Here is a 12,940-nt window from a genome sequence, read left to right on the forward strand (position 1 = left end):
TCTGAAGCATTATCTCCACATGGGTATAATACTCATTAGACGAAGGTCAAAAGGGACATACCTTCATTATTTAATACGTGAATATGAATGCGAAAGGATAAAGATGATAACTGCATCTCATAAATTCATTCATATTTGTATTCCATAAAACATAAATGAATATTTAACAGTATTAATGTTACATTGATACCTTTGGCTTGCTTGAAGACGTGAATGCGGGAGAGTGATTACAATCTAGTGTGAACAGTACAGTGTTACTGTTCATCTATTTATAGACACGAGACGCAGCCTGGGTAAAATTACATTCATGCCCTTGAACATTTGTCTATAAGCAACTTGAACTAGCAGGGTCTATCTAGTCTTTTCCTTCTTTACTTGATGTGAGCCGAAGCTACTGACCTTCAGCGTTCTGCGTTGCTGCTTCCTTCCGAGGTCTTTGTTTTGGGGACCTTCGACGGAAGTGGGGCAGGCCTCTCGTGGTATTTTGCCGAAGGTGTTTATATCTTGAGACCTTCAGCGGAGAAGAAGACCCCCAATAGACGCGACACCATACCACAGGTACGACGACGCACGACCCAACAAACGATTCTATAGGGGCTACAAAGCCCAGAAGCACGACCCATCAAACGACACCATAGGGGATACGAGGCCTAGAAGCAGGATGCCAAACTCCATCACAATAGAATACAAGTTCTCATTGTAACGTCTACCCTTGAGATATAAAAGGGCAAGACAACCCCCATCATCCAATACACATCCCACAGCTTCACACAAGCACCAAACTGTAACACGCTTCAAGCAATACTATTGTCACTGCACTAGACTAGGGCTCTGGGCTGAACCAGTATAACCCACTCGTCTCAGAATCCACCTTCGAGCCCCCCGTAGCTCACCATTCGGATTGAGTCCGCGCTAGCATCCCTACTGAACATAAATCTTATTGTCCCTCGATTCCAGAAACCACAACATAATGTGTCTCTGCTGTCCATTGATAGGGTGACAAACACCCATTTCAGCAATATTTCAGTTTCGAGGTATATTTTGAAAATTTGAAATATTTTTAAATGTAGAAATAAAAAAGGTGTTGTGCACGACCGTACCTGGTGGGCCTCCCGCGATGGTTTCTGCGGCGAGCAAGGCCCAGGCCTAACAGACCGAGATGTATCGAGTTTTGCGCCTTCGATACGTCGTTTACGTATTCAGTTTTTCACACAACGGCGGCGATGTCGTCGGCCTCCTCCTCCGCCGCCGCCGCCAACGCCGGTGAAGGAAGCGGGGGTGCGGAGGAGGGCGTGGAGATCACTTACGTGAGCTATGGCGGGGAGCAGCATCTGCCGCTGGTGATGTCGCTGGTGGACGAGGAGCTCAGCGAGCCCTATTCCATCTTCACCTACCGCTACTTCGTCTACCTCTGGCCGCAGCTCACCTTCCTGGTACGCGGGCCTCCCCTTCTCTATCTGCCCACACCTCTCCCCTCCATCCCTCTCGTATCGCGTCGTGGTCGTGCCGGATTTGACGCTCTCCTGGTTCTTCGTCTTGGATGGAAACGTGATGGGTGGCGACGCAGGCGTTCGATGCCAGGGATGGCAAGTGCGTGGGGACAGTCGTGTGCAAGATGGGGGAGCATAGGGGTGCATTCAGGGGCTACATCGCCATGCTCGTCGTCCTCAAGCCCTACCGAGGGAGGGGAATAGGTGACGCACTTCTTAGTTACTGATGCTTTTGGCTCTTGATTGAATTGCTGTCAGCTCTGTTCTATATCGTTTCTAGACAAGGAATGCTCGTGCCCAGATAGGTCGATTACCTACTAAACTGCAGAAACCTTAATGCGCTTTTCAATTATCTGCACACAAACAGATCAATTAATGCGTTGTACCAACTTGCTTGTGTTGTGCAAGTCCAACTTGCGTTGTCCAACTATATCACAAATTCGTAACTTTGCAACTAGATAGAAAAAAATTGTAGCCCAATTGTGCCAGAAAGAATCCTCATTTTCTGTGTAAATGTATTCCGCTTCCTTGGTTTTCAACATTAACAGGCACATATATGCTTTACTTCTTTTTTTTTGAAAATGTACAACAGGGGAAGCCCCCGCTGTGGTAGATATTTATTAATATAAAGAAGACGGACAAAGAGCATTAGCAGTCGCTCCCAAGACATAAACCAGAAGGAAACTAACTAAAGCACAGGGAAAAGAACTATCTGCTATCTATAGGAATTCACAAGCGAGGAGAAAAGAGTTGATTTCTCTTCAGAAAAGCGATTAGCTTGCAGAAGAGCTTCGGCGCGGAATTCTTTTTTCCAGCCAATGAAAGATGGTCGTCCCCTGTCAAAGATAAAATTGTTTCTTTGCTTCCAGATTTGCCAAGCTGCTATGATAAAGACCTCCATAAATAGGGATGGCAACGGGTCGGATTCGGATCGGATATTGGAAATATCCGCCCGCAGACATATCCACGGTCATAGATAATATCCGCACGTGACTATATCCACGGGTAGAAATTCATATCCATATCCATGCCCATCGGGTTTCGGATATCCATTGGATATCCATCGGATATGGTAAAGAACCATTTTCAGCAATTGAATAACATAATTAATCAAATTTCTTCCCAATTCAACATCATACACAACTTAAAATTTAATAAATTTTTTAACAAATATACATGTCCTTCAACAAGCAACATTCTCAACATGACAAAAATACATGTCTACATGTCTCAACATGAAAACAAATACATGACAATCAATATTGATCCGATCCGAGTGTAGTGTTGAGCACTTGAGCTAGCGCTATAGTAGCTGTGTTTGAATTTTTTAGTCAATGATAGTAGAATCATGTTCATCCTGGCAATAATGGACTAATGGTTAATTTCGGATATCCAACGGATTACCCGCGGGTGAGATTTAATATCCAAATCCATGCCACCACTTTATCCCGGATCGGATACGGGTCTAATTCGCGGGTCAAAAAACATATCCATATCCTTATCCGTCGGGTCGGATATCCGACGGATATCCAAATCCACGGATTAAATTGCCATCCCTATCCATAAAGAATGGTGAACCGTGCAAGTCTCTGGCTTGTTGAAAGGTTGCAAAGAAGTCAATCTGGTGGTTCCACTGAATATTCAGATGTCTCCAACAGTCTTGGCTGAAAGGGCAATTGAAGAACAAATGGAAGGCAGTTTCTTCTCTTTGAAGTTGACAAAGAGCACAACTGTAGTTGTCGCCTTGAACCTTAAAGTTCTTTCTCTTTAGGATGTTTCTGGTGTTCAGCCTGTCCATCAACAGCAGCCAGGTGAAGACTTTAAGCTTGTTTGAACATCTGGACTCCCAGATCCAGACAAATGGTTTTGGAGGATTCACATTTTTGAAAGTGTAGTGGTAAAGTTTAGTTGACGAGTAGGTGCTATTCCCCCAAATATAACTCCAAGAGTCTTTCTCTTCTGGTTCAATCACTGATTCTTGAATTTGCTGCACTTCATCCAGGAGCTGTTGCAGCTCGGTGTTTGCTTGCTCAGTAAGGGGTAAGTGGAAATTGTCTGTCAAGTTCTCCTGAGTCAAAAAGGAAGCAACCGAAATGCTTTGATTTTTTGCGAAGGTGAAAAGCCTTGGAAACTTGTTTCTGCGGATGTTGTCATTCCATAAATCATGCCAAAATAGAACAGTTTTACCATCTCCAACCTTACAGTTGGAGATTCCTCTGAAGAGATCACAAAGTTTAAGGACGTCTCTCCACCAAAACGAGCCCATGAACTTGGATGCATGAGGGGTCTTGCCGTCAGAGTAGTAGGTATTCCAAACCAGGTTAACCCAAGGGATTTGTTTCTTGTTGTAGAGCTTGTCAAGAAATTTCATTCAGAGATACGAGTTCTGGCTTCTTAGGTTGATGACCCCCAGACCACCTTTTTTCTTCGGTCGTGTGCATTTATTCCAAGCCACCAGAGGCTTAGATTTTGCATTGCTATCAGAATTACGCCACAAACAGTGGCGTCTGGCTGTGTCAATGTACTCCAAGACCGCAGCTGGAACTTGTAAGGTGCACATGGCGTATGTTGGCAGAGACGAGAGGACAGAGTTGACAAGTTGAAGTCTCCCCGCATGTGACAACATAGAAGAGATGGAGGTCAACCTCCTTTCAATCTTGCTCATAATGGGTCCATAGTGTTCAACCCTTGGCTTTGTTGTCCCCATCGGTAGCCCCAAATATGTAAAGGGAAGAGATTCAATCTTGCAACCAAAGGGACCAGCAAGAAGTTCAGTTTTTTTACTGTCAGTGTTGATAGGAACTAAACAGGATTTTGCGTAGTTGATTCTTAGCCCTGTTGATAGGGCGTAACTCTCGAGCAAAGCTTTTAAGCAGAAAAGCTACCTTTGTGAGGCTTTCATGACAATAATTGTATCATCGGCATATTGTATAATCGGAAATCCAGCCCCATCTCTGGGCGGCAAGGGGAGCTGAAGGAAGCCAAGTTGATGAGCCTTGTTAATGATGCATTGTAACAGGTCTGCTACGAGAACAAAAAGTAGCGGTGAGAGAGGGTCTCCTTGCTTAACACCCCTTTTTTGCTGTAAGTTCTTCCCCGGGACTCCATTGAGCAGCACTGCAGATGTTGCTGTAGAATATATCTCCGTGACCCAATTAATCCAATAATTAGGGAACCCAAGTTGCCTCATAATCATCTTGATTGTATTGTGTTCTATGGTGTCGAAGGCTTTCATAAAGTCAATCTTCAAGATAATGTATTCATGCTTTGATTTCTGACATTGATAAATGTATTCAAAGGCCCACGCCAAACAATCTTGAATTGCTCTAGATTTAATGAACCCATATTGGTTAGTGTGGACCAAGGGTATAATAATCTTTTGGAGACTGTTTCCCATAAGCTTTGTGATGATTTTAAGTGCTGAACTGCTAAGGGAAATTGTTCTGTAGTCTCCAATAGTTGTTGGGTTGCTGACTTTGGGGATCAGGGTTATGAAAGAGCTGTTAAGAGCAGTCAACTGAACTTGGCCACTGAAAAATTTATCACACAATTGGTATATGTCATGCTTAATGATTTCCCAACAACTCTTGTAAAAGGCACCGTTAAAGCCGTCTGGACCAGGTGCTTTATTTGCTGGCATTTCCTTGACCACTTTGTCAATCTCATCATGAGTGTAGGACTGCGGAAGGGAGGTTAAGTCTCTTGGGGCAATGAGATGATGCAGATCGAAGAGCATCGGTGGCGTTGTGGTAGACCCAAGTCTGTTATTGAACTCATCCCAGATAATTGCTTCTTTACAACGATGGTCCGTTATGAGCGTACCATTCTGATCCTCAAGCCCAGTTATGGTGTTAAACCTAAACCGCTCTGTTGCTGCCGCATGAAAGAAACTCGTGTTTTCATCTCCAAATTTGGTCCATCTGACAGTGTACCTTTGTCTCCAAAAAATCTTTTTTCTTTCCAGTAGATTCAGGGTGTGCTTCTTCAAAATATTTCTGAAGTTGAACTCTTGTGTATATAGGGGTCTGATCTCTTCTAATCTATCCAATACAAGGAGAACATTGTTGCAGGAGCTTATGGTGTTATTAATCGTAGATAGACTTTTTCCCCAGCGTTTTAGCACTCGTCGCAAAAGCTTGAATTTAGCTGCAATTCTTGAGGCGATATTGTTAGCTCTTTGGTTAATGTTCCAGACCTGCTGAACCAACTCAGAGAATCCAGGTTGTTGGATCCAATGGTTTTCAAAACGGAAGATTTGGGCCTTTGGAATAGAAGTGCCAATCTGAATTCTGCACGGTGTGTGATCAGAAGTTGGTCTTGAGAGCAGAAACATCAGAGTGTTCGGGAAAGCACTAATCCAGTGAGTTGAAGTAAAGCACCAGTTGATTTGTTCGAGAGGATCTTCTTGCATATTGGACCAAGTGTAATTTTTTCCTTTGAGGGGAATTTCCTGCAGGCCTACCGAACTAATAATTTCATTGAATGTGAACACATCTGTCATATTACCACCCTCCCTGTTTCTATTTTCTGTTGAACGGTACATGTTGAAGTCACCTACTATCATCCAATCTTGATCATCTGCGATATGAAGGTTGTATAGCCAGTCAATAAAATTTTGTTTCTCCTGCCCTTGGCACGGTCCATAAACCGTAGTGAGATTCCATTGATTAGCATTGTGCATCGACGTGAAACCAAGAGTGATTTGGAAGTTTGAGGAGCTAAGGACCTGCCCGGTGAAGATGGAGGCATTCCAGCTGATCAGAATACCTCCAGAAGCACCACAGGAAGGAACAAAAGCGAACTGATTGAAACGCTTAGGTGCCATTTTTTTGAACATTGTCATATCAATGTTGCTCATTTTAGTTTCTTGAATACAGAATATAGAGCAATCACTTTCCTCAATTTTGTTTCGGATTGCTGTTTGCTTGTCATCGGCGTTTAGTCCTCTAATGTTCCAATTGAGGACATTCCAGGATCTATGGCTGGTGCTATCCATTGATCACTTCCTTATTCTGAGCATCAGCGGGCTCCTCTTCAGACAGCAGGAGCTCTGTGGCCACCTCCGCAGGAGCAAGGCCGCACATCTTTGTTGCTACTCTCTGCAGTTCCAGCACTGGTAGAGGGGGGAAGTTTGTGGATTTGTCGATCTCGTCAAGAGACGAAAAGGTGACATCAGAAATCAAGTTTGGAAGGGGAATATTGAAACTTGACTGCCCTCTCTTTGTTCGAGCTTTACCCTTGTGATGGGGGGCCTCCTTGCAACAACTACACCTGGGGGTTCCAGTCTGGGTCTTGCAGCCGTCATTAGCGAGTTTGATCCTGGTGCTACGACGAAGCTTATTGTCAGAGACATCCGAGGTAACTCTTTTACCTGTGTTACTAACTTCAGTCGTCTGGGGGGCACTGAAGATGGGGGGTTGAGGGGAGTGAACATTCCTTTTCCTCAAGTGAATTGGCCTTCTGGTATAGAACTTGGTGACTATCCGATTGTGCATGGTTATCATCGTTTCAGCTGCCGAACTCGGATCAGTAGCATGGTTCTGAAAAGTGAGGAGGTGATCATTTCCAAACAAGGTAGGCATTTCATAAGTTGTCTCGACACGGGGGAGAATATCGATAGTGAGCTTGGGAGCTTGATCCGGGCCTGTGTTCAGATAATTGATTTTGAACTTAAACTCATTCATAAGGCACTGTAAACTACTATGCAGTTCAGGAATGGCCGCACTCAGCCAGGTAACCTCAACGTTTGGGACAATGTTGCTATTATGAAAGCTTGTGATGGGAGTCAGCACGGTGTTTTCTCGGTGGTGTTGATTGAGCTGCACCTCTTGGGTACCTTGGTTGACTAACTGAGCTTGCTCTGCAACAGAGTTGGGCTGCATCTCTCGAGTGGGTTGAGCTGGCATCTGTGCTGTGATTGTGTTCAAGCCCGGGAGGTTTACCTGCATATCTAGTCCATTGGCAGGACTGTAACGCTCTTCTGCATTACTGCTAGCTTCCGAGATGATTGAGGAGGCGCCTGAAGTGCTATTGTTGTTGCCAGCGTGTTGAGCTGCAGGCGCATGACAAATACTAGGTGATAATGCCGGTTCGGCTTCCATCCCATCAGACTGTCGGGCGCGCGGCTCCATACTAGGCATGGCAGCTTTCTCAGCCCATTTAATGTGGCGACCACACTTCCATTGTAAGCAAGATCTCCTCTTGTGACCATATCTAGCACAGAACCAGCAAAGTAACTGGTTTCTACAGTCGCTGACCAGATGGCCCGGGGCCAAGCATTGTGAACATGCAATATGCTTTACTTCTTGAGTGCTAGATTGGTTCTTGACAATTGGCATGCATTATACGACTGTTGCAGCCCCTTTCTTGAAAGCATAAATGTCTTCCTTTGGCAAACTGTAGTTGAGAAACACTACTAGTTAGAAAAGGAGTTTGCAAGCTTTGTCCAAGTATTTTCCATATACTGTGTATAGGCTTATAGGAGGGCAAGTTGAAGAAAGACACAAAGGCCACAACTTGCTGCTATTAATCTAGCGGGTTTGTTGCTGACTGGCTATCCGCCAATTCAATCATGCCGCCCGCTTGTGTTCTTTTGGACTTGGTGGATGATACATACAAACCAGCATGACCCTAAGGCACGTGTAGCTGCCTTGCTTATCACTACTGTTTGTCTGTTTCACATGCCTTCTTAATAGAAGTACATATTACATGCGCTGCTAAAAAATCAAAAATTCTGGCCAATAAATTTATCATAATCCACAAAGGCCCCAACAGAATACTGATCATGCTATTGGACAATAGATTAATCAAACAAAATTCCAGATATTTTACATAGATGAACAACTGCTAGGTGCCTAGGTATTTCAGTAGGTGAGTCCAATATCTTTTCAGCTGGCATCCCATTGGATTTTTGCGAATACTAATAATGTCCCCAATGTGGCACTGGGTTAAAAACTTATGATCTCAAATCTTCAGACACCCAAAATAGAGAAAGTTAGAAGAAAAAAGAAAGTAGTTGCAACGAACAATGCTCCTCCTAGCACCTTTTTTCTTTGGTTCTGAAAAATTCAGAAACAAAGCTTTTCATCAAAACTGTAAAACAGTAATGTGAAGTCCAAGCTCTAAACATGCTGAAATATAGTTACTCTCAACAACCTAGAGATTATGGAGGGTCAATCATTGATGGCAAAAACAATATGAAGTCCTATGAAATGAAAGCTTCAAGATTTTGCATCCACATTTTATAAAGCTACCATTATCAAGGGTTTCTACAGGGGAACAAAGAGGGCAGACAAACATTATCTTAGTGAATATACATTTTCATTGCAAGTGCAATAATGCTGCTCATACCAATATCTCATGTTGTAAGGTAGATACAGTTTGAGCTTTATTTTGAGAGTGAAGCAATTTGTGTAAATGCCCTGTGTAACTGAGTGCAAGTTACAGTGATCTAGCTCAGATATATACGAGAACTTAGGAAAATGGGTTAGGAACAGTGATGCTATAATGCTATATACTCCACAAGACTAAGCCCTTACCCATCTGCGTGGAAGAAAATTCCAGACGAGGAAGCTGCACTGGCAACCAAGCATCCCATACCCTAGAAGCCAGCGCCTGGATCTTCGAGGTTCATTGCCCCATCCTCTACTGCAGAGGAGCGCTGGCCAAGGGCCATGTAGATGCCAGCCGCCACCGCCGCAAACGTCATTTCCATTTGTATAAGCGTAGAGGAGGGTGACCCCAACACGAACAGTGGCGGTAGCAGTATGATTCAGAAGAGGTGGGCGATGCCAACAAAAGCAGCGTCAACACTTCCGCGGGTTTGTAGTGGGCTCTGCTTTTTCCGGTTTGCTTGGCTGGCTAAACAATAATGGTCCACAAATAATTGGCTGGCTGAACAATGATGGTCCATGACTCCACAAACAATTGTCTGGTGGGCAACAACAGCCACAAATAGTTATTTTGCAGGGCGGACTGGCAGGTTAAGGTTACGTTAATAACCCGCCCTGCCAGCATTCCTAACTGTGTACCAGGCATTGACTTATGCTATTGCACAAATTCTGTATGGTCACTTTTTCCAGTGTCTGTGTGGTAGTTCAGTGCATAGTCACAAAGTTCCCGCATCGATAGGGTTGAGGAACGAGGTCGAGGAACGTGGTATGCTACTTGCGAGAGGCTTTTACATGGTGGGAACGAAAATGACCCTGCGTATCCAGGTCGAGGAGGTCGGGGACGATTTTTCCGGGTCTAGGGTCGCTACCACTGTACCTGTTTCTTGTGACTATGCTTCAGTGTGGGAAGTCTCAAGGCATCATTGATTCTGGCAAAATAATACAGAAAATGGTTAGTGAATATGGTGAGGAACGTTAACATCTTTTTGTTTGATAATTTCTTTCATATAGGACTAATCTTTTGTCAGATCTTTCTTTTGAGAATCTTTCTTGTAGCATACATTGATGATGAAATCCTTTCAGCACTTATTGGTTGAAAAACAATCCATTGGAGGTTGTTGCTTTGGTTATGTAGTATGTTTAGCACAAGTTAGTTTTCTAATAAAGGGAACGATAATTGCATCATTATGGCTATCCTAATTTTCGTGTGTAAATTGATACCATGTCTCTAGTTTTTTTTCCACTTCTTCAATTGGCTGATCTTAGCAAACAAACTGTCTATTGTCTTGATACAGCAACTGAGCTAGTTACTAGATCAATTCGGGCAATGATGGAATCTGGCTGTGAGGAGGTAATTACTGCTGCCATTTCACATCCTCTTTTGATCCCCAACATTCCAATTGACTTGGAAACTTCTAGAAGTGAAAGCTTGTCACCTATCTTATGTTGGAATTTACCATTTATATTGATTTGTGTAGAAAGGGTTTATAGTATCTTAAGCTAGAAAGATGGAAATAAGTTTGAGCTTAGATACTAGATTGACATGCAATGTTGTAGACCCTAGTTCATAGGGGGATAAACAACGTCGGGAAGATAGCCGGGCGGAGTCGGTTTGGAAGGGACTAGACTATTAGAGAGATATGAGACTAATTCTTCTTCGTTGATTGATTCCCCCTTAAGGAGGTACAACCCATCCTTATATAGATAGAAAGACTTGGCCACCAAGTAACTAACTCAATCTTATCTAATCTAATCCAAGTAACTAACTCAATCTTATCTAATCTAATTCCAAGTAACTAACTCAATCTTATCTAATCTAATCCCAACTAACTCAATCTTATCTAATCTTTATCCACTAATCCTAACCCTGAGCTTATCCTTGTGGCCTTCATGCTTTGGGCTGCCGCCCTATGACATCCTCCACCCTGCGAAGACAGCTCGTCCTTGAGCTGTAATATAGTGCATGGCAACACCCTTGCTATCTAACTTGATCTGCATGTGAAAGTGCAACCCTACTAGAAGCCTTTTACATCTCGACTTTAGTTTATTTGCAAATAAAATAAAGAACCTATCATGCCAAGGTTGCCCCATAGATCCCATGTGAACAACCTTGTCCAGGTTGCAAAGGCCAAGACGTGGTAGCTCACCAGTCCTACGGCCTGAGCTGCCACGAGTTCCATTGGAGACGGCGCCACCCAACCGGACGTGTTCTTGCTGTCCTGAAGGCTATGGATCAGGACGGTGAACTGGAGTGGAGGATCGACCAACCATGCCGAAGGCCTTGCCGCCACATGGTGTTCAACGCGCAATAGCGATGCAAGTCGCTGTGCCAGGGAACAGCGGACCGCAGCCTGCAGCCGCGCCGCCGTTGCCACTTGCTGTGCTTGACGCCGTGCCAGGAAGCCGCGTGCTGCAGAAGCCGTTGCCTACAGCCGTGCCGTTGCCGCAACTTGCCACATTGGACGTCATGCCAGTGCCAGGAAGCCACGTGCAGTCGCCTGCAGTCGCGTTGCCGTCGCTAATCGGCGATCAGACTCCACCTTTGTCGCGAGTAGATCACGGAGCTGGATGATAGCAGATCGGGCCTGAGCGAGCCCCTCACGCAAGTTGTGGAAATCGTCCGCAACAGAAGTCATGGGAAAAGATCCCAGACACATGACACCGGATGTTATGATTCCTAGTTCATAGGGGAATAAACGTCGCCGGGAAGATAGTCGGGCGGAGTTGGTTTGGGAGGGTTGACTAGACTATTAGAGTGATATGAGACCAATTCTTCTTCATTGATTGATTTTCCCTTAAGGAGGTTCATCCCATGCTTATATAGATAGGAAGACTTGCCCCCCAAGAAACTAGCTCAATTTTATCTAATCTAATCCCAAGTAACTAACTCAATCTTATCTAATCTAATCTTCCTATAGCTTCCATGCTTTGGGCTGCTGCCCCATGACATGCAATTTGCATATGAACTCAAGTATTTTACATGCAGCTTGTATCTTCTGATCAGGTGACACTTGAAGCAGAAGTTACTAATAAGGGTGCCCTTGCTCTGTATGGTCGCCTTGGGTTTATCCGAGCAAAGAGATTGTACAGATACTATCTAAATGGTGTAGACGCATTTCGGCTGAAACTACTGTTTCCGCGCCCTGATAATGACCCACAAATATTTGGTATAATTGACTAGATTCTCCCTACTCGTGACAGCATCCTAATCAGTAGGTTGAATTGAGTTGGAGATCTGTAATCCGATCATTTTTCGCTCTGTTCATGCTTCCTCAGCTATCATGTGGCTGTAATATTGCTGTACTTACATATAAATGTTCGAGGTGTTTTATTTTCTTCCTGTTCTTTGATAAGGGTGTTGTAAGACCTTTTTCTTTTGTGAGAAAAACAAAACGCATGCCGCAGTTGCAAGAGGACTGTGCAGTTCTTTTGCTCAATAAACAAAACGCATGCCGCAGTTGCTGTAGTGTTTAGGGGGTGTTTGGGAACAAAGTTTTTCTGCAGTTTTGGAAGAATACTGCAGTATTCTCAAATACTGCAGTATTATATACATAATGGTGTTTGGCAAGCTGGGTAAAATCTCTGTTTTTAAAACTGAAGTATTGCAAATACTATAGTTGTTTTAAGGCATTCTAAACTTAGCTCTGGACCTCAGTTTTCAAAACTGCGGTATTATAAACTACGGTATTGTCATAACTAAAGTATAGTATAGTATTTCAAAAACTGTAGTTTTCAAAAACTTTGTTCCCAAACAGGGCCTTAATTGTGAATATTGGTCTCCCTCAAAAATACTTTTGATAAATTTCAAAAGTTTTTGTGTATGGTCACAACCTAATTCTGTACAGGCCGTTCCTCTTAATATTCGGTAAGGTAAGGGCCTGATCGTTTTGCTATCAATCCATGTCGGTTGGGTTGGATTAAATGAGTTTCAATTAAAAAAAATCAAAATCTTTCATAATTTTTTTCAATCGCATCCAATCCACATGAGATAGGAATAACCGAACAAGCCTAAATGGACATACAACTAGCTGGAATCGTAAACCCAGTGACAGGATAACA

The 12,940-nt window shown here is 43.6% G+C and overlaps 1 protein-coding gene across 2 annotated transcripts; it reads left to right on the forward strand.

Moving 5' to 3' along the window:
• The first annotated feature begins 1,100 nt into the window (after positions 1–1,100).
• LOC103654412 (N-alpha-acetyltransferase MAK3) lies at positions 1,101–12,338 on the forward strand. 2 transcript variants are annotated; one of them, XM_020552792.3, is made up of 4 exons: positions 1,101–1,433; positions 1,568–1,694; positions 10,177–10,232; positions 11,868–12,338. In XM_020552792.3, exons 1-4 carry the CDS (start codon positions 1,224–1,226, stop codon positions 12,060–12,062), a joined length of 588 nt encoding a protein of 195 aa, XP_020408381.1. In that variant the 5' UTR covers positions 1,101–1,223; the 3' UTR covers positions 12,063–12,338. The 2 variants fall into 2 exon arrangements, with proteins under 2 accessions (XP_020408381.1, XP_035823387.1); XM_035967494.1 differs by having other exon boundaries at positions 11,886–12,338.
• Positions 12,339–12,940: the final 602 nt, after the last annotated feature.

Source organism: Zea mays, chromosome 4, assembly GCF_902167145.1.
Source record: "Zea mays cultivar B73 chromosome 4, Zm-B73-REFERENCE-NAM-5.0, whole genome shotgun sequence".
NCBI lineage: Eukaryota > Viridiplantae > Streptophyta > Magnoliopsida > Poales > Poaceae > Zea > Zea mays.